Below are 20,907 nucleotides of genomic sequence, written 5' to 3' on the forward strand. Positions count from 1 at the left end.
TACAAACGCATTCAACATTCACAGTGGTAGTGGAAAAAGTAAGTGAACCTTGGGATTTAATAACTGGTTGACCCTATTTTGGCAGCAATGACCTCAACCAGGTGCTTCCTTGTACTGCATTGTGCGAATTCATTCATTTTCCCCTCAATGATGACAAGCTGTCCAGGCCCAAATCATGATGTTCCCTCCACCATACTTTACTGTAGGGATGACGTTTTGATGTTGATATGCAGTGCCCTTTTTACGCCAGATAGTTCAAGTTTGGTTTCATCACCCCACGAAACATTTTCCCAGTACCGTTGTGGAGTGTCCAAGTGCTCTTTCGCAAACTTCAGGCGTTAGCAATGTTCTTTTTTGATAGCAGTGGCTTCCTTCTTGGTGTTCTGCCATAGACTCCTTTCTTGTTCAATGTTTTGCGTATAGTTGACCCATGAACAGAGATGTTAGCCAGTTCTAATGACTTCATCAAGTCCTTTGCTGTCACTGTAGGGTGGTTCTTTACCTTATTGCTGACTTTGCGTTGTGCTGTTGGGGTCATCTTGGCAGGGCGCCCACTTCTAGGTAGAGTAGCCACAATATCAAATTGTCTCCATTTATAGACAACTTGCCAAACAGTAGACTAATGAAAATCTAAAATCTTGTTAAGATGATTTTGTAACCCTTTCCAGCCTTATGTAGATTAACAATTCTTGATTGTAGCTCTTCAGACAGCTCTTTTGTATGAGGCATGATTCCCATCTGGATATGCTTCTTGTCAAAAGCTCAAACTTAAACTTTATAGTGTTTTTTTATCAATCAAAGTAATTCTAGGCCACACCTCTGAGCTAGTTTCATTAAATGGACTCCAGGTGTGCTAAATTCTAACTGCAATGAGCTTTTTAAAAAGTCATTAGCTTAGGGTTCACTTACTTTTTCCAACCTTCAGTTTCAGTTTGAATGATTTATTCAATATGGTCAAAAATTCTCTGAAAATCTGTACATCTTTAGTTATAGGAGATTGTTCATTATTGTGACTGACATGAAGATACGACCATGTTTTATATGGGAATTAGACATAAATATAGATAATTCCTAGGGGTTTTGACGGTATGTTGGTGTTCCTCCCGGACTGGTTGTTGGTGTTACAATACAAATAAGTATGTAACTAAAGAATTACATCCAGTATTGTATTTATATACTACCTGTAAAAAAATGTATGAAATATAATTTTCATTTAAAGGTGTAATATTTTGTATTACACAGTGCACAATAATATGCCACATGCCAATACATAGCACTGATGTTCATGCTCTTGATTTATACATACTGAATAGGTGCAGGGTGAGGGGGTTTATGGAAGCCCTGGTGCAGTGCCAGAGAAAAGTTGTTTTTTTGTCGTCGTCCCCCCCCTCATTTTGTGTTTCTGCTAAATAAGTTGCCTTTGAAAGGCACTTAAACCAAAATAAGTTTCAAGTACCTCTGTACTTAATTCATCAGGTAGCTTACTGTGCGGAGTGCCCTAATATAATGACAAAACTCAATGAACTAGAAGTGTAATGATTTATCCCTATCCATGATTCAAGTTTGTAGTGTCTTTGCTAATTTATGCACAGTGTCAGTTTTTAAGCAAGATGGCAGCTACTGAGAACTTTTTTAGGGTGCCAGGAGCAAAGGTGTAGGTAGAGGAGTATTTTAAAAGCATTTTTCTGTGGTGGCACACGTTTTGTAATCCAAAAAATCCCAGGGCACACCACAATTCTACCAATGACAAAAGCATTAAATCTGTAAACGTAGGCAGGACGGGGTGGCAAAAAAAGCAGCTCAGAGGTTGCCGTTCGCAGACACAGCACTTAGTGAGCACTTCGAACATACTCCCCTGACCTTGGGTCAGAGGCAACTCATATACCTGCTTTCCCAAAGCTCTGAGACCATTGATCGCAAACATGCACCCAGGCAGACACACTCCCAACATTTCTCCTATCTGCTAAAGTGCTCTCTAAATGCGGTGTCTGCAAAACGGCAGTTACAGAGCTGCTTTTCTCAGACAGGTCTTACCCACCTGAGGAGCGTGTCTCTCTCAGGTCAGTACACAGAGACACTACACGGTTATTTTCACGGTGCACCAGTTGAAAAACACTTGTATAGAGTATAACTATCAAGTCATTGATAGTGATGAACAGTTGAGGACAGTATTTACAGAATTTTAACACAAGTTTTAATGTATGCCCATTTAATAAATGCTTATTCTTTCAGTTAAATCAGTCTTTAGCAGTTCATTCAAAGTCAATAGTCATTTTGATCACTTAATGTTTTGCATTCACACATCTGTGTCTCATATGCTTTGCCAATTTGATAATTTAATACATTGGCCTAGTTTACTTTTTTCCTTCTTTTCAGCTTACCTTTTAACAAGGCATTCAAATAGGTTTAAGGTCAGTTTAACTCTTTTAAGGCTAATTTTTTTTTTGTTTCTTTTCTCCCAGGGCTGAATATTTTTCCAAAAACTAACATTTTTTAAAAAAGAACACAAAGCAATTGTTTAACATATCAAATCAACAAAAAATATTTCCTTTTGACAAAAGTTACTGTCTTGCATGTTGTATGAGCCTGCATACTATATGATTTCACATACTATGATTTCCCATACATATCACATACATTTTACACAGCAAAGTCCTGCAAAGTCTGATCTCGCTCAAGCAGCCAATTTCAGTCATTGCCACATTGCACTGCTTACAATATGTGTTGCTTTGGTGCCTACTTTTCAATTCTGTCGCTGCACTTTCTCACATACTGTGTATTGTTAGTGTGTACTGTAGAGACAAGTCACCCGTTTGCCATTGTGCCATGCCACTGCCACCAAGTCTTCTGCCCGCATGAAAACCGTATTGTCACCTCTTTTTATCTTCAGCCTGTCTGGCTTCAACTGTGAAGCAATGTGTCTCCTGTTCACCCTCACAGTGCCACAAGCTCCAATTCCTCTGCACTTGTAGCTCCATGAACAATTCTGGTCATGTATAAAAAATTGTCCAAATGTACGCAACATGACCCAAATGTTCATAGCCCTGAAGCAGCTCCAGCACATCCTGGCTTGTCAAGGGACAGTTCTCTCTTTGAAAGAAATACTTTCCTGTATACAGTGGGTACGGAAAGTATTCAGACCCCCTTCAATTTTTCACTCTTTGTCATATTGCAGCCATTTGCTAAAATCATTTAAATTAATTTTTTCCCTCATTAATGTACACACAGCACCCCATATTGACAGACAAAAAAAAGAATTTTTGAAATTGTTGCAGATTTATTAAAAAAGAAAAACTGAAATATCACAATTTCACACCTGGATTTGGGGATCCTCTGCCATTCCTCCTTGCAGATCCTCTCCAGTTCTGTCAGGTTGGATGGTAAATGTTTGTGGACAGCCATTTTTAGGTCTCTCCAGAGATGCTCAATTGGGTTTAAGTCAGGGCTCTGGCTGGGCCATTCAAGAACAGTCACAGAGTTGTTGTGAAGCCACTCCTTCGTTATTTTAGCTGTGTGCTTAGGGTCATTGTCTTGTTAGAAGGTAAACCTTCAGCCCAGTCTGAGGTCCTTAGCACTCTGGAGAAGGTTTTTGTCCAGGATATCCCTGTACTTGGCTGCATTCATCTTTCCCTCGATTGCAACCAGTCGTCCTGTCCCTGCAGCTGAAAAACACCCCCACAGCATGATGCTGCCACCTCCATGCTTCACTGTGGGGACTGTATTGGACAAGTGATGAGCAGTGCCTGGTTGTCTCCACACATACCTCAGTGCAAGACACATGACATCCCGCATGATGTTTGCTAAAAGACACCTGAAGGACTCTGAGATGGTGAGAAATAAGATTCTCTGGTCTGATGAGACCAAGAATCTTATTTCTCACCATCTCAGAGTCCTTCAGGTGTCTTTTAGCAAACACCATGCGGGCTGTCATGTGTCTTCCACTGAGGTATGTGTGTAGACAACCAGGCACTGCTCATCACTTGTCCAATACAGTCCCCACAGTGAAGCATGGAGGTGGCAGCATCATGCTGTGGGGGTGTTTTTCAGCTGCAGGGACAGGACGACTGGTTGCAATCGAGGGAAAGATGAATGCGGCCAAGTACAGGGATATCCTGGACAAAAACCTTCTCCAGAGTGCTAAGGACCTCAGACTGGGCCGAAGGTTTACCTTCCAACAAGACAATGACCTTAAGCACACAGCTAAAATAACGAAGGAGTGGCTTCACAACAACTCTGTGACTGTTCTTGAATGGCCCAGCCAGAGCACTGACTTAAACCCAATTGAGCATCTCTGGAGAGACCTAAAAATGGCTGTCCACCAACGTTTACCATCCAACCTGACAGAACTGGAGAGGATCTGCAAGGAGGAATGGCAGAGGATCCCCAAATCCAGGTGTGAAAAACTTGTTGCATCTTTCCCAAGAAGACTCATGGCTGTATTAGCTCAAAAGTGTGCTTCTGCTAAATACTGAGCAAAGGGTCTGAATACTTAGGACCATGTGATATTTCAGTTTTTCTTTTTTAATAAATCTGCAACAATTTCAAAAATTCTTTTTTTTGTCTGTCAATATGGGGTGCTGTGTGTACATTAATGAGGGAAAAAATTAATTTTAAAATGATTTTAGCAAATGGCTGCAATATGACAAAGAGTGAAAAATTGAAGGGGGTCTGAATACTTTCCGTACCCACTGTATGTAATTACTTTCAGGCAGAAACCAGTGTTTGCTTCTGCCAGTACAAAATCCTTTATGCCGTACTTCCTGGGCTTGTCTGGCATATATTTGCAGAAAAAAAGCACCCCTTTTATTTTATCATAGATTCATGCACAGACAAATCATGGCCAGGCTGATAAAATTGTTTCTGTGTTGGTTCCACAATGTCAAGCAGGGGCTGAACTTTATGCATGGCGTTATAGCCTGGCTCACCCCTTGGGATTTACTTCTGGTTATTACAGAAGTGAATAAAACTTTGCAGCATCATGTACCTATCATCACGCTGCATAACCTATCCAAAGCCACCAGGGGACAAAGCACGTTTGGACCAATGCTTTCTGAAGTTATATCACCAGTTCTGTCCCATCTCTATTTGTAATGCCACAGCGCCCTTCATCTCGTCTTTTGTTGTGGGCTTCCACTTTGAAAAACGAGAATGCGATGCAAGCGCAGCCCGCGATTCAAATTTCTCTGCCTACCTGTTTGTCTCATCTGACAGTAGCTGAAAAGCAGCATCAGGAGAAAGCAGCCTGAAGTAGTCCAGCAGCTGGTGATCTGTTGTGTCCAACAGCAAGCCATGCTGTCTTGTGAAGTCCGGTAGCCAGTTGGGCTCCCACGGATCAATGTCTGGGTATTCCTCCCACGCGATCCTTAACGTAGGTGCATCGGCTGCGCGAATTCGCTCAGCTGGCAGCCGATCAGCTGGTGCAGCATCTGCTGGTGTCCGATCAGCTGATACCAGCTTCTCACTCTCTTGCTCGATTTCCTGATCACTGTCAATAAAATCTGATTCTGAAAAATCAGAGTCCGACTCAGCGATAATGCGCAAAACATTGTCTGCCGAGTGTTTTCTTTTCTGCACTCGCCTCGCTCCCTTGTGACATGTCGATGCCATCTTGCCTTTGTTTACATTTCGCAACTCACGCACGCGCAAGGATTAGTTGCCGAGTCAACGAGTCTAGCATTCCTCCAAGCACAGAGGGAATGCCTGTGATGCGACAGTGAGTTTTGTCGCCATTAACAGCTGATTGTCGCCCTCTATCGCTGGATGTCGATTTTTGTCGACATTCGCCCTCAACCCCTCCTGTCGACAAAAGTCGACATCCACCCTAAAAGAGTTAAGTTAAACTATGCCATTTTTTTATTCCTTTGTGTTGATTCTTATTAAAATTGTGATTCAGTGTGTATTTACTTCATGATTCATGTATTAATTTTATAATTACATGTTTTAATGTTAGATGTGATTAATCATGATTAATTATATACATTTATGTAATTTTTCTTAATCGATTCCTAGCCTTACTATGTATATATTTTTTGTTTTCAAGCTTAAAGTACTTGCTCAGTTATCTTCTCTTTGCATGTGATAACTAGTGCAAAATGCAGACCTGTGATCCTCAAATAAAAGATAATTGAAAGTGATGAAGTCTACCAATATAATGATAAATTTAAATATGAATTTTGAACATTGTAGGCACCCTGTCTTGGGAGAGAATGAATAGACGCTCTCATGGATGGCAAAGATAAGGAGTTGTTGATACCATGTATATATTCATTTGGTTTTCATATAAAAGGGTCATGGCAGTATATGTGGAAGTCAAAAATGAAAGAATTGAACATGGAAAACACAACTGTGAAACACTGAAATTTTGAATTTGTTTAGCGTGCGTGTGTGGTGTTTGCTTGTTTTTCCTTGGCTCATTTGAACATGTATGCACTTGTTTTGGGAGATTATAAATAGAGGCTCACATATATGTAATAGATGATGAGTTGTTGATTCTATGTATATCTTTAATATGTGTTGCAGTGTCTTGCTGTCTTAGCATTTGTCGTTCAGCTGTCAGTGTCTGTTAGGCCTGCATTTCGTGTTTCACAGTTGAAAAGTGTACTTCCAATTATCCACAAGTCCATAACTGCTTCTGTTTAACTCACTGTAACGTTGTTTTTTTTTTTTCTGTTTAGCTGTTAATGAAAGTTTACATTTGGCTTTTCTGTATGTAAATCCCATCTCCTTCAGCCGATTTCTTATAGTTTGGTCACAAACATTGACTCCTATTTCTGCCCATTTGTTTTTCATTTATTTTGTTGAGCATTTTCTATTTTCCAGGCATTTTGCTTTGGGTTTTCTGTCCTGATGGTTTGACGTCTGTCTTGGTGTACCGTATGTTTCCTTTTTCCAACTTTCCCATTTTGTTTGTACTTGCTCCGAATTTTAGACACAGCTGACTGGGAACAACCAACATGATTTGCCACACTTCATGCTGAATTACCTTCTTGAAGAAGTTTTATAATCCTTTCTAGTGTTTCAACTGACAGCTTTCTTTTCAGGGCCATGTTTCCTGTCAGTCAACTAGGTGAAACAGCTCGTTAAGGTCTGCAAGCATTCTTTGTTAACTGCAAACCACTTGGCCTATTTAGAGTTGTGCTGGCATTTGTTTTTTAGAAATACAAATTACCAGGTGATTGTGTAATGTTTTTCTCATCGTTCAGTTATTCCATAATTTTTTCCTCTACTTGGTCTGAACAAAATTGTGCCATTAACTAGGACAGTTTCATTTTTTTGAGGTATGTTTTACAATGCCGGAATGTTCAGCTGTTAAATAAAATAGTTTTGTGTCATCTGTGTGTAAAACAGTTGAGTGAACATCCTCAGGCAAGTTAATGTTTCAGAATAAAATAAGTAAAATAGCCTATATACTAATAAGCCCCTGATGCAGGGCAGAAATTAGATAATTGGTCAGTGGTGAGTTACAATGTAGCGATTATCTTTAATTAATATTTTTTTTGACTTTCCTACTTAATTTGAATTTGAAGAGCTGCTTGTGACATAATTTCAGAAATATTGAAAAAGCATTTTTTGTTTTTACTTCTGCTAGTGTCGTCAACAACAAGAGCTGATCATGAAGTTGTTACAGCAGAGTCAGCAGCAGGTTGTGGCTGCCCAGCAGCAGAGCTCCCCTAGTGTATGGAATAACATGCCCAAACAAAATAAGACGATACTGGAAATGGAAGCCGAACGGCAGCTACAAAAAAGAGCCCAGCAACAGCGATCGGTGAGATTCATTTTACTCTGTCACTGCATGTTTCCCTCTGGTTTCACTTTGACTTTTGTTTTTAAAAAAATAAATAAATAAATAAGATAAAATAAAAATCATGATATGTTAAGTTTTAAGCTTGGTCTGTAAACTCCAACCATTAACAAGTTTTAGTATAAATTACTTTATCCATGTAAATTATTTGTTCCAGGTTGCTGTTTTTATAAAACTGATTTCATTTCACTTGAACTACCTCTGTACTGCTGGCAAGTACATAACAGTTAATAAATATTGGAGTCAAATGAGAATTTGTTTCAATTTAAGGCACTGAAAACGCTGCCTTTAGTAGAAAATTTGCTACATTCAAATTTGTATTTTATTATAGTTCCTGCTTTTTAGAGACCATTCAGAAACTCCATTTTGAACAAAAAAATGAAAGTTTCTGTATTTTACTGTCCATGTACCAGAAATAAAATTGTGGTGAAGTTTTAAGAGTATGTTTGGTGTAAGAAAGATTAAAATTGGATGGACAAGCACGCTGTATTTGTATCATGTTTAAAAAGGAAAAGTATATGCTGCATAGAAGTGATCAAATGTTTACATGCATTCTTGGTGTAAATATAGATTATTTATACTGTGTCTATATAACTAAGTAATTTTCTGTTTATTATATTGGTTATGAAGAGATTCCCATTCTACCAATTCCACAAATGCATATTTTAGATGCTTAAGCAATTCTGAATAGGTTGAGATATAAGTAAGGGCTGCTTATGCTACAGAGTGATTTTAAAATGAAACGGTTTAGTACTACATACGGATTTAAATGCTGATGTAAAAGTGCATTAGTTTTACTGTATTTACTTCTCATCACTTGTAATGTCTATAGACTTTTCAGCAGAGCTCATTCAAATGTTTAACTTTGATTCAACTATCTCTGTATTCAGTCTTTTTTCCATTTTTAAGTATTTTAGCATCTGGAATTTAAAAGTAGAAATTGAACTTCTGCACTGTGCAGTCTTTTACATAAAGACTGATTTAAGATAATCTATATATATATATATATATATATATATATATATATATATATATAAAATCCTTGTGTGCGTCCAGGTGTCCGTGTGTGGGTGTCTTCTGGTGAAGTGCGCATGCACGGGGCACTGTGCGATGCGCGATATTACTGTCAGAGAAAGTTAGAGGCGTTTTACGGAAATACAAACCAGTATTACTGCGAGAGGAAATTAAAGGTACACAATACAGTGACGCATATTACAGCCACATACAAGCCAGTATTGCTGTCAGAGGAGATTAAAGGCATATTACCGACGCGCACGCCTGTATTACCGCCAGAGAAAATTAAAGGTATATTACGGACGCACAAGACGGTATCCTTCAATAAGGGCGCGCACAAAAAGGCGAGCCGCAAAAGGGCGACCTCAATTGGGCGCAGCGAATAAAGGCGCGCGTAAATAAAGATCTGCACCTTTGTTGCTCTTCACATATTCCAGAGCCATTTGAACTAAATTATCTACGAACGCCTTTATTCGCCGTGCTCAATTGAAGTCGCGCTTTTGAAGCTCGCCTTTTTGTGCGCGCCCTTATTGAATAGAGCTGTACAAGACAGTATTACTGTCACAGAAAATTAAAGACACACAATACATGGCGGCAGCCCACGAAGAACAGTCACCTCAGCAAGTAAACATCAACAAAAGAAAGGCTGAAAGAAAGAAAAATACGACCAACAAAGAATGAGGTCAAAGTCCCTTGCAATTTAATATAGACTGTTCCTACTAATGTTTATGCACTACTGTTCTAGCGCCCGTTATTGTAACGGGCTAAATGACTAGTAGTTTATATTGTTGACCAGAAGATAAAATCTGTGTGTGGTGTTTGCTTATTCATTTATTTATTTTTATTGTAATAATTACCGGTTCACCCATGTTTAGAAGACACAAGCGAAATATTAAAAAAAAAAAAAATTGCCTTTTTTGACACATGATCCAGAGTACATTGTTTCTAGATATGATACCATAAAATGAGAAGTTTGGCCTCAAATTGCATTGTTTCAAGGATGGGGTTGCATGCATTCTAGGGATGTCATGATACCAATACCAATGAAATATCATGACCTATGATACCTATTGGAAACCACAGTGAAACAACAAAAACCCTATTTAGTGGCTTTTTATTAAAAAATACCCTGTATTATTCAAATGAACAATAGTGTACCTATATTGTTTCTGTAGTAGATAATAAATACTGAGTTACAGCAGCTTTAAAATGCTGGAATATCCATTAAAAAGTTACCTATCATTTTAGTAAACTATTATTTGCATTCTTAAATATCAAAATACAATGCAGGGCTTGAATTTTATAGTGCGATAGGCATGGGTGTTCCACCAGTGTAGCTTACAACCTTTGGGTGTTTCCAGTGTGGGATTTATAAAGAATGTTTGTATAAACTACCTATTTTATCTTAACATTTGCACATTCTAAATTTATACCCTGACATTTTTTCCGCAGGAACTGAAAAATTCTGCTTAAAATCAATATTACATTAATGTTTGAATTTTTATTTTTTTATCTATACTGGTGATTTAGTGAATTCCAAGATTAATTCAGGATATTTTCATTATACAAACTTTTTAAAGCTGTTTTTCAGGCATACTGTATGTTTAAAATCTAGCTTGATTGCAAATCACTATTTTAGATTTGTAACGTTTACAATTGCAAGATTTATGTTTCATAAGCTCATTGACAGACTTACTAAAGGGTAAGATTTAACGGGTTCAAATTAATACAAATTTGAAATGTCACAAACTCCTGGGGCCTCGTGCATAACTAGGGAATCCCATGAAATTGCTGTAATTCCCGGGAAAACGGGAACGGCCAAGCTCGCATATATAGCGTGTAAAAATCGATCAAGAAATAACAGTTATAGTTGAAAATAATTAAGGCGGCGCCATTGCTGCAGCTTGCACTTCATCAGACAACAGCTTTGAACAGCAACTTGAAATTGCAATGCGTCAGTCTGTTGCATCTGCATTATCTGTGCCAAGAAACTTGCCATCACAGAATGATGACAAACTGGATGCATCAGTAAAAGCTGAAATGGCGGTGTTTCAGAGCAACGGCAAGCGCGGGCGTTGTTTAGAACAAGTGTATCAGTATCTGATGATTGTGCCGCCTACTTCAGTGGAGGCAGAGCTTGCTTTCTCAGCGGCTGGCGTACTTCTGCACGAAGGTGCGCTCTTTCCTGGACGACCGTACGCTGGACACAATAATAATAATAATAATAATTCATTACATTTATATAGCGCTTTTCTCAGTACTCAAAGCGCCATCCACACAGGGAGGAACCGGGAAGCGAACCCACAATCTTCGTCTCCTTACTGCAAAGCAGCGGTACTACCACTGCGCCACCTGTGAGGACGTTGTGCTTTCTACGCTCTTATTACCACAACTAAAGATACATGTACTTATATGATAGCATGAACTGTTTGTAGATAAGGTTGGTCTTTTATTTGTGTCAACATATTGCAGTAGTTTTATTAAAAATAAGTGTTGGTCGTTCTAAAACTGTTCACATGCGAAATGCCCGTGCACTGTCTCATGCCCGGGATTCCCAGGAATGAAATGCGGGATTCCCGAATTCCCGGGAATGGATTCTCTGTGCATAACATCGTGCGTAGAATTCACACTTTAACATGGCGCAAGGACAAAAGTAGAAATGTGCGTACGCACAGAAAAATCCAGATGCATACATCTGTGCGTTCACCAACTTACACGTTCTTGCACTCCATAAATCCTGGTCAGCATGAAAAGTAACGCACGTGCATGCGCCTGTTGCCATGCTTTAACTCCGCCCAGAATTATGTCTCTTTGAGTATGCAAATCAATATAAATAGCCTTTAAGCTCAGCATTCTGTGAAAAGGCAATGGCAAAAGCACAGGGGGAAATAAAAGAATTTTGGCGAATACCAAGTGGAGGCAAGGAAAAATGCACTATTTGTTGGTTTAAACAGTGGTATAAACAACAAAAAGAAGTGGATCGAGTGAGATAGAGTGTCGGAGAAGCTCGAAAGCTCAAGTTCACAAAGTCGCACAGTGCCCGAAATAAAAAAGTTGTCAGATATCAAAGTCGCTGTGAAAAGGCAAGTCGTAGCCCACCGTCTGAGTGTCATATGAAAGCTTATTAGGGTATAGAGGGGAAAAAAAAAAGGCACATGGGGTAAAAAGCACGAAATGTCAACTTTAATCTCAAAATTTTCACTTCTCTCCTCACTAGTGCTGTGTCACCGTGTCCTCCCATGTTTAATTACTAATAATATAGATTTTTTAAATGAAGTTAGTTTTATCTGTATAATATAATGAAATGCAGCAAAATATGTTTATCTTAAAAATTATATCGTCATCATACAGTATGTAAATACACACTTTATAAAGTGGCTCAGGTTGTGCAGTATTATAACTGTATCACAAGTTTACAGTGAGGTAATTGTACTTCTAAGTACAAAGCGTTCTACAAGGAACACTTGATGGACTGATTGAGTGCGTTTATAGTTCCTGGGATTAAACTGTTTCTGAACTGCAAGGAAAGGCCCTTGAAGCGTTTGCCGTATGAGAGCAGTTCAATAGACAGCATGGCTGAGGCAGCGTGTGCTTTATGCTGTATACCGATAATTCTCTTTCCAATCAGCTGCTGTAGAGCTGTGATTCCCCACTCAGATACAGTGATATAAATAATTCCCAGTGGTGCAGTGAGAGTAATATGGAAAAAGATTATCCCCTGTGGCAACCCTTAACGGGAGCAGCTGAAAGAAGAAGAAGGTTTAGTGAGAGTAACAACGCTACAGCAGCTATGGTATTTAGAATAGTTTGACCATTCTGTGGACCATTATATTGTTACAGGTTAATTACAATCAATTGCATTAAACTAACAAACAATATGCGGTTAATTTCAGTTTATTTATAAAGCCCGTTCAGGGATGTGGATCTAAAAAAGAAAGGGAAACCACACTGGGAACAGTAGCACTGCTTTGACGCTGGGTGGCGCCAGTTTGCAAAACTGAGCGGAGAACTTGTGTACTCTAAGCATTTAGCTACTGTGAAAATGTGTGTGGCTTTACGCCAGGTTTAGGTTTTATACTTTTTTTGTGCGTACGCACTGTTTATACATGAGGCCCCTGGTGCTTTAATTGTCCAAATCTGTCCCTTCTTTTTACACTTTTGTTAAAACTTTAAGGCTTCCTATATAAAATCAGTCTTGCTAGTTTTCATGCATTTGGCTGGCATCTGTAATTAGCCATGCAGTGTTGTGGCGAGTGACTGAGCACATAGTGATCAAGGTTGTACTCCGCTGCAGTGCTTGATTTGCAGCAGTACTTTGCGCCATAGTATTGGTTTGGTTATGAAATTTTGGCTTTGGTGTCACTACCACCTTTTGGACCTTAGTACTGCTGCTGAAATGTTATTGAGTCAAATAACGGCTGACTCCCTAAACCATCCCACTCCAACTTCTCTGGCTCACCACACAATCACATGCTTCCCTACCTTGCCATTTTTATATGTAGTTTTTACGTCTTTTTTCTTCATACTTACTTTTTGTGCCTTCAAAAGCATTTTGTTTACTTGTAGTCAGGGAACTTAAAAGCAGTTTTCCCCTTCTCTCTTTCTTCAAAACAGCATGGCAGTATGGGCATGGGCAGCGGCGGTGTTTCCAGCATGTCTGGGCAATGGGGTGCTGATGCCAGCTCCATGTGGGTTGGAGGGCATGAAGGCAAAAACAGCAGTATGGGACTGTGGGATGAAGCCTTGAAGAATCAAGGGGCTGGTCTCCGCGGTATGGGCTTGAAGAACAGTCGCAGCAGTCCTTCACTCAGGTAAGTTGCCTTCTGAGATTAAAATTCTGACTTCATTTACTTTTGAAATTGACTGGACCTAGTGCTTGGAGGAACTACTGTCAGTTTTACTGTATTGGTCTGGAACAAGTGCCTCCCAGAGCTGAAAATGTGAAATTTGTCTCATTCCTATTTTGTAGTGAGCAGTATGTGATCAACAGGCGTAAAAAGACTGAAGAAGAGGAAAAACTGCTCAAGCTGCTTCAGGGAATGAAACCCCAGGATGGCTTCACCACATGGTGTGAACAAATGCTTCATGCCCTCAACACTACCACCAGTAACATTGATGGTATTGTTTATTTTTTCTCAAAAGTATATTTTGCCCAGTCATCCTAATTATAGCATATGAAAAGGTAGCAGTCATTTTTTTATTGTGTTTACCTCTTTAGTAGTAAAAAGTAGTCTTTTGTGTGGGAGAGTTGAAAAAATCATGGTGTGAAAAACTGCAACAGCTTTTATAAAATCATCTTTATATTAAAAAAAATAAAAAATAAAAAAGCAGATCAGTGATGTAGTATTGTGCTGATGAAAGAACCCAAATCACAAGAATCAGTGTGGCAGTATGAACTACTAGCCGACGCCCGCCGTAGCATACGGCGGTGTAAGAATAGGAACGGAAAACGGTGAGAAAGGAATTCAGAAATCAAGAAGAAATAAATACTTCTTGAAAGACGCAGTGTGCATGTAGAATTTCCGGCCAAGCAGGATTACATGTGAAAGTGATAAATCAATCAGGCTTTCTGAATTTACGTACTATGGCCGTGGCATCCTGATAGTTTTGTTGCATGTATCTAGGACTTCCTGGAAATGTGGACGGTAATATGATCATTTTGCCTACACGTATGTTGTTATTTTCAGCGTTTGCTTGCAGTGCGTCTGATAGTTCCACGCGCAGATCTTGTTGATGTAATCTGAGATAGTTGAGACGCGCGCCCTCTGTTTTAACATACGCATCTACGATGTACTGTTGGAATAGTTTGCCGCTGGAGTGCAAAATACTAAATGTATTCCTCAGTGCTAATCTGTACGTGTAAAATTGGCATTGAGTAAGCCTTATTCGCTTGCCGCTTCTTTTATCGAGAACATGTTGTAAATCTTTGTGCCAGCCAATGTCTCCGTAAGGGAATAAAAGTGGGTAATAAAAGTGAGTAAACCATAGGATCGCAATTTATATTGAGCGTGGAAATCTGTTTACAGGAGTTGCCTATGGGATAGATGTAAATGTCCCTTTTGGTAGGTGTTTCGCCATCTTCTCAGATGAAAATCCCTGCAATGTCGGGGCATTGTATTGTCGTATATCCTGCCTAGGGTTTTCCTTGAAAACCATTCGTGCAGATGCTGTTGGATTGGACTGAGCAATTTCATACATGTGTTTGTATGATTTAGCGAAGGGGTTGATCGTTCTGAGCATGGAATCTAGCTGAAGTACATTTTCGCTGCATGCAGAGTTTGCTTTATTTTGTAAGAGTACTTCAGTAGCTTGCACTGTGTCAAAAGCATACAACTGTCCATATCCTGGAGAGGTAGAAGTGTTAGCGTATAGTGGAGAGATTTGGTGATAAATTTGCCCATGTATTTTAAAACAGTATGGTCCGTGGCCAGGAGGTTGAGTTATTTGTGCACCCATGGAAGCAAATGCTAGAGAAGAGTTGTATTCCCAAATGTGTTCACGATAATTTTTAGCTTCTGATGTTTGCTGTGTAAGAAGCTGTTGTAAAGACACAGGTGGTAAAGCTACTTTACCGTTGTGGCAGCACCTCGAGTACTTGTTGGATATATTACGCTCAGCAGGCCAGTATAGTGCATGACATGGAAGACGACGAATAGGAATCGAGAAATGCCGTGTCTGCTGCGTGTGGGCAGGACAGGTTTTGAAGAGGAGCCACAGGTAGCGTGGGAAAGGGTTTGGAAGAGGACGAATAGGAATCGAGAAATGCCGTGTCGGCTGCGTATGGGTGGGACCGGTTTTGATGTGGAAGCAGGACAAACCAGAAGAGAAATATATATGAGATGCCTTATAAAGCCAACCATGGCAGTAAATGGGTACATCTCGTACAGTTGATTATTAATTTAGTGAACCATTTGACAATGTGTTTCTTAAGTAACTTAAATTGTTGTAGCAAGTGACTACATATTTGAGCTTTTGCTAATATCTCACTTGTAGTGCCTGATTGATCTTTGAATACCCAGGGGCAGTAGAGATACAGATATGTGCAACACAGGGGAGAAATGAAAGATGAGGTCTGCCTTCCTAAATATCACACAATCGGGGCTTGAATAGATGTCGCTAAAATATTTTAATTCGAAAAGCTGAGTAAAATTACTGCCCATGTGGTACACATTGCTTTATGACCGAATAGTCAAGGTTTTTTTGTTGTTTGCTTAAATGAGTGGAGTTTTTCATCTTGAGCAAACTGCTAAATCTTGAAATAATGAGGAATGACTTAAGAATATTTTTTTGGTAGAATGCCCAGTGGGGACTGCATGACCTTTTGATTGATTTCCCTTTTGTTTTTGTTTTTTTAATCTGTCCTCCTGGCTATCTGATCTTATCATCGGTCTTATCTTTAGAGCATACAATACATTATTATATATAATGACTGTAATTGTCTACTAATTGTGTATCTGTTACAGTTAGGTCCTTAAGTATTTGGACAGCGACACAATTTTCATAATTTTGGCTCTTTATTCCACCAGAATTGATTTGAAATTAAGCAAACTAAGTAAACGCTTAATATTTAATAAAATAATGAGGGAGCAGCTCCTACCTGGCTATGGAACAGCTTGTCAGTCAATTATCCAAATACTTTTGAGCACCTGTAAATAGGTGGCCATGTATAAAAATGGATGTCATTCCCAAACTGCTCATTCAATGTTTTTGGTAAACCCCTTAAATTAAAGTTGAAAGTCTACCCTTCAATCGCATAATAATTGCTTTTTTTCAAATCCATTGTTTTTGTGTACAGTCAAACATGTATGTAAATTGTGTCACTGTCCAAATACTTGTGGAGCTAACTGTATATAATGTTGTTTTGATTTATTTTTTATTAAGTGTTTATTATTTCTCCTTTTTAATTATTTTTTTTCATGTAACTATTTCTTTGAGAGTTTGTAAAGCACTTCAAGCTACATCCTGCATATGAAAATGTATTATAGAAATAAATGCTGTTTTGACCCATTAGTTGTAGCAGTGAGAGACATCGACTTAAGTCCTGTAAGATCATAAAATTAATGTATTTCTTTACGTCTGATTACTGGTAAGACTGATCTGCAACACTAAATTGATTCTGTGTGTATTTGTGTGTGTGCGCCTTCTTCTCAACATTGCTCCTCTTTTGATATAATGTTATAATTTAGACTTGTTTTGAAATAGTTGTTTTGCATATATGTATGTTTTTGCTCCTGTTGTCTTTCTGCAGTTCCAACAATTGTTTCATACCTAAAGGAAGTAGAGTCTCCTTATGAGGTCCATGATTTCATCCGCTCCTATCTGGGAGATACTCTGGAAGCCAAAGAGTTTGCCAAGCAGTTTCTTGAGCGCCGTGCCAAACAGAAAGCCAACCACCAGAGACAGCAGCAGGTGGGACTCCTGTAGATTCTTTTTTGCAATTTTTGGATTCTCTTTAAATTTACTTTGAAGTAACACATATGAGTAAGCAATTAAGTTCCTGGTATCATAGCTAAAGTGTTAGATTGGTATGCACCAGCAGTGTGCACTGTATACTTGACAGTACACTTAAACTGTACCTCATATAAACCTGAAAATCTTACTTGAACTATTCAAATATGCACATGTAACACCATAAACAATTTATTTGAATATGAAATGTTTGTATCATAATTAGTTTGTTACAATTCACACTGTACTATTTAAATGTTTAACATATAGTTACATAAAAGTCTTTGTACAACTGAATTATCAAGACCGAAATAAGTGTTTCCTGCTCATTTATTTTTAAATAAGCACCCTGTAACACTTCCTTATAAACTGTTGCTCCTTCAGTACTTACAACTTGGTGTGTTAAAGCTTATTTATTATATCATTTAGTCTGCTTCAGCTATAACTGACTGGAGTTGGTCTTCCTGGAGAACACAGACACTCCAATGCACTGTTTAAACTTAATGTCATTTACGTGTTTTGTTGTGTACTGTTAAGAATTTTCCAGACTGTTTAAGTTGTTGGCTCATGTTAGCAGATTTGCTCAAAATTCCCAACCTCAGTGTTCCTCTGTACTTCCTATTTTTGAATATGTTTTTTCTTCATATCTTTAAGCTGTCTCTTTTTTTTCTTCTTATGCATCAATTTAAAAACAATGATTCATGTGCTGAGACATACCTCAATAATGGTTTCTGTTTTATATCTGGCTTAGTTATTTCCAGTAGCTACTTTTGCCTGCTCAAAATAAGGCTGTACAATCACGGTAGCTGTGTGTGTGTATGTATATATGTACATATATAGGAGAATAAAACATACATACAAACAAACAAGGGGGCTTCACCCGCCAACCCCCCGGCCTGTGCTATGCGCTAGCCTCTTTGCGGTTCTGCCACTCGCGTATGGAGATGTGGACGTACAATTTAAACATTTTTATTTTCATGGGAATTGTTACATATGCATCAACGCAACGTATACCTACCCGTGATTGAATTTTGTTTCTTTCTCTCTGTTAAATAAAATAACTTTTTCGAATGTTTGGCTTTGAGATTTGTTAATTGTCTTTGCAAAAGCTATTCTAATGGGAAGCTGTAAATGTTTTAATACGAATGGCATATCAAGATCTCCTTTGTTGTCTAATGTTATCCATGTTTGGATGCATGGATTTGTATCTGTTATTGGCTGTAGAATTTATAATACGGCCAATCGTTTAACTCTTTCTATTCTATGTTGCATCGCTTCTCAGTGATCATAAAATATAAACCTGACTGAATTGTGGTTTCTTTGAAATTAAACTTTCAGTAGCTTTAATTGTTTCGGGACTACAGATTCTCATAGTGCATGGTCATGAATCATGTAAATCTATGTTTTGAGCATTGAATGATGTGAACGCGAACAGATTATTGTTGATTCGGATATTTTCCCTGTAGTGTTTGTGGATTTCACCTTCACCAAATAACAAATCTTTTATTTCTCGTGGATACGCCTCTTCATTGGGAAGAAACACTACTTCTCCTTGATGGCAGCACAAATTAGACAATCTGCAAGTCTCCCACTTAAACTTTAAAGCAGAACAATCTCTCTTATGTCCATATATTCGATATCTTTTCACTGTTCTGATATTTCACCGAGTAATAATTTCTGTTTGCTAGCACTAATGCAATCTTTACTATCAGTTTTTTGAGACTTTCCAATTTTAGTACTTTCATAATCTCTAACCTGCTCTGTATGTGTATCGCGTCAACATTTTTGAAACTCATTACAACGTTCTACTTTGTCTTCTACTCTGTCTTTTCTTCTTCTACTGTTTGTCTTTTATTTCCGCCCCCGCTTGGACCTGTTAGGTTTTCAATTCATCTCTTGGTACAAAGTCTCGTCTCGCAGGACGTGAAATTCTCTCTCTGAAAGTGTCTCGTCCCAAGATTTTTTTATATAATAGAGAGATATGTATGCTTGTGTATGTGCATGTATGTATATATGTGTGTGTGTATATATGATATATATAAAGTGTGTGCATGTATGTGTGTGTATATATGTATGTATATGTGAATGTTTGTGTGATTATGGTAGTGGCTTTCTTATTGCTGAATAGAATGAAGGGTGAGTGTTTCCTTCTCCACCCCTTAGCTTTCCCCATTAACTAATATTTCCTATGTGTAAGTTCTATTACTTGGTTACTGTAGTGTTGGAGAGAGAGGGAGAAAAAGACAGAACAGTGAGTTATAGAAGATAGCAATATATGTTTTGTTATTACTGTATTGTTTTTTGCCCAGACTTAACAGACATTTTGTAGCCTTAAAATTCACCCAGTAGCCCCTTTTTTGTGGATACCCTCAGAAACCCAAGCCCAAGTAGGACACTGCTGTAAAATACTGTTAAACCAAGTTCTGCTTCTGCCTGCATGATATTTTTGAGCTTGTTGTAATGTCAATACTGTGGGGTCAATGTTTTTATTCCTTCGTATCTTCAAATTCCACACACAAATATTAATTTAATTATCTCTCTTTGGGCAGAGATATTCACCCTTTTCAGTCTTTTTTCAGTTCACTTTTGCAATAAGCTTACTGGTTGATTCTAAGACATATTAATATCTCTAACTTTAACACTAAAACTGCTTGTAGTGTTCTGAATGTGACGGCAACAAAGAATTGTGGAGTGTTACCATAATCCTTTTTTATAGCTGCCTTGTATAATTCTATTCTACCAGTTTAGATTTAAGTGCCAGTGGGGCTTCATGGTATATCATTACTGGTCGAGTATCAGAAAAAAAACAAACATTTTAATGGTATGGTACCAGATTTTGAGATGTTTCGTTCAAACCCTTCCCCACATCACTCGGTGGAGTAGTCTGGGAAAACCGTATTTAGATGTCCTAGAGACTTCATGAAACTACATGCTTCGACCCTCAGTCCCACCATCACCTACATGATTGAGGCTTCACAAGGAGCCATGATTCGAGGCACACTTTTTACTAATGATTGCTAGGCACAGAATTGTGCAGCACACCAAGAAGTCAAAATTGTAGTACCAATCCAATACATAATTCCATTATTTGTACCTTTTTAATTACCTGTTGGAAATACCAGGCTGTGGATAACCCGAATAAAGAAACTTGAAGAATTTTTATGTAAGTACACTTGTGTTCTAGCTTGAAAACCTCCACTTTGTAATTATATCTAACATTGTAGTGTTTTCCATGTCATACAGTATATTACATGTTTGTACAGTATATTGGATTGTGTTAAACTGAAATCTGTCCCAGCAGGTTATCTAAAATGTCCCAGAAGCCACTTCATTGTAAGATATTTAAACAGTGCTCACAATCCTGCATTTTTGTCATAACAGTTGACCATGGAGAATTGCTGGGAGATACAACTTGCAAACATCACATAGAAGACAAATCACCTGGAAACATAACATACGAAGAAGCTTGACAGTGAAATCTTTTACAGCACCAAACTGCTAGATATATTCATAAAGAAGTTTTGATAGTGAGTCAATGTGGTTTATAATTTTTGACTACTGATAATTTTATTTATATTGTTTTGTGTAGCTGTCAAAGGAAGTAGCAGGGCTGGCAGTGAACTTCCCTTTGCAGGTAATTTGTT

At 38.3% G+C, this 20,907-nt stretch overlaps 1 protein-coding gene across 5 annotated transcripts in view; it reads left to right on the forward strand.

Annotated features, from left to right (window-relative positions):
• The window catches only part of gigyf1a (GRB10 interacting GYF protein 1a), a 150,901-nt gene that overhangs the window by 105,589 nt on the left and 24,405 nt on the right, over nucleotides 1–20,907 (forward strand). For 4 of the 5 annotated variants that reach the window (XM_051925119.1, XM_051925120.1, XM_051925121.1 and 1 more), the window contains exons 21-25: nucleotides 7,589–7,765; nucleotides 13,430–13,626; nucleotides 13,785–13,933; nucleotides 17,064–17,224; nucleotides 20,853–20,897. In XM_051925119.1, coding sequence (XP_051781079.1) covers nucleotides 7,589–7,765; nucleotides 13,430–13,626; nucleotides 13,785–13,933; nucleotides 17,064–17,224; nucleotides 20,853–20,897 — 729 coding nt within the window. The remainder of the gene's footprint in view (nucleotides 1–7,588; nucleotides 7,766–13,429; nucleotides 13,627–13,784; nucleotides 13,934–17,063; nucleotides 17,225–20,852; nucleotides 20,898–20,907) is intronic. The other variant, XM_051925122.1, reaches the window with a different exon arrangement.

This window comes from Erpetoichthys calabaricus, chromosome 3, assembly GCF_900747795.2.
Source record: "Erpetoichthys calabaricus chromosome 3, fErpCal1.3, whole genome shotgun sequence".
Lineage (NCBI taxonomy): Eukaryota > Metazoa > Chordata > Cladistia > Polypteriformes > Polypteridae > Erpetoichthys > Erpetoichthys calabaricus.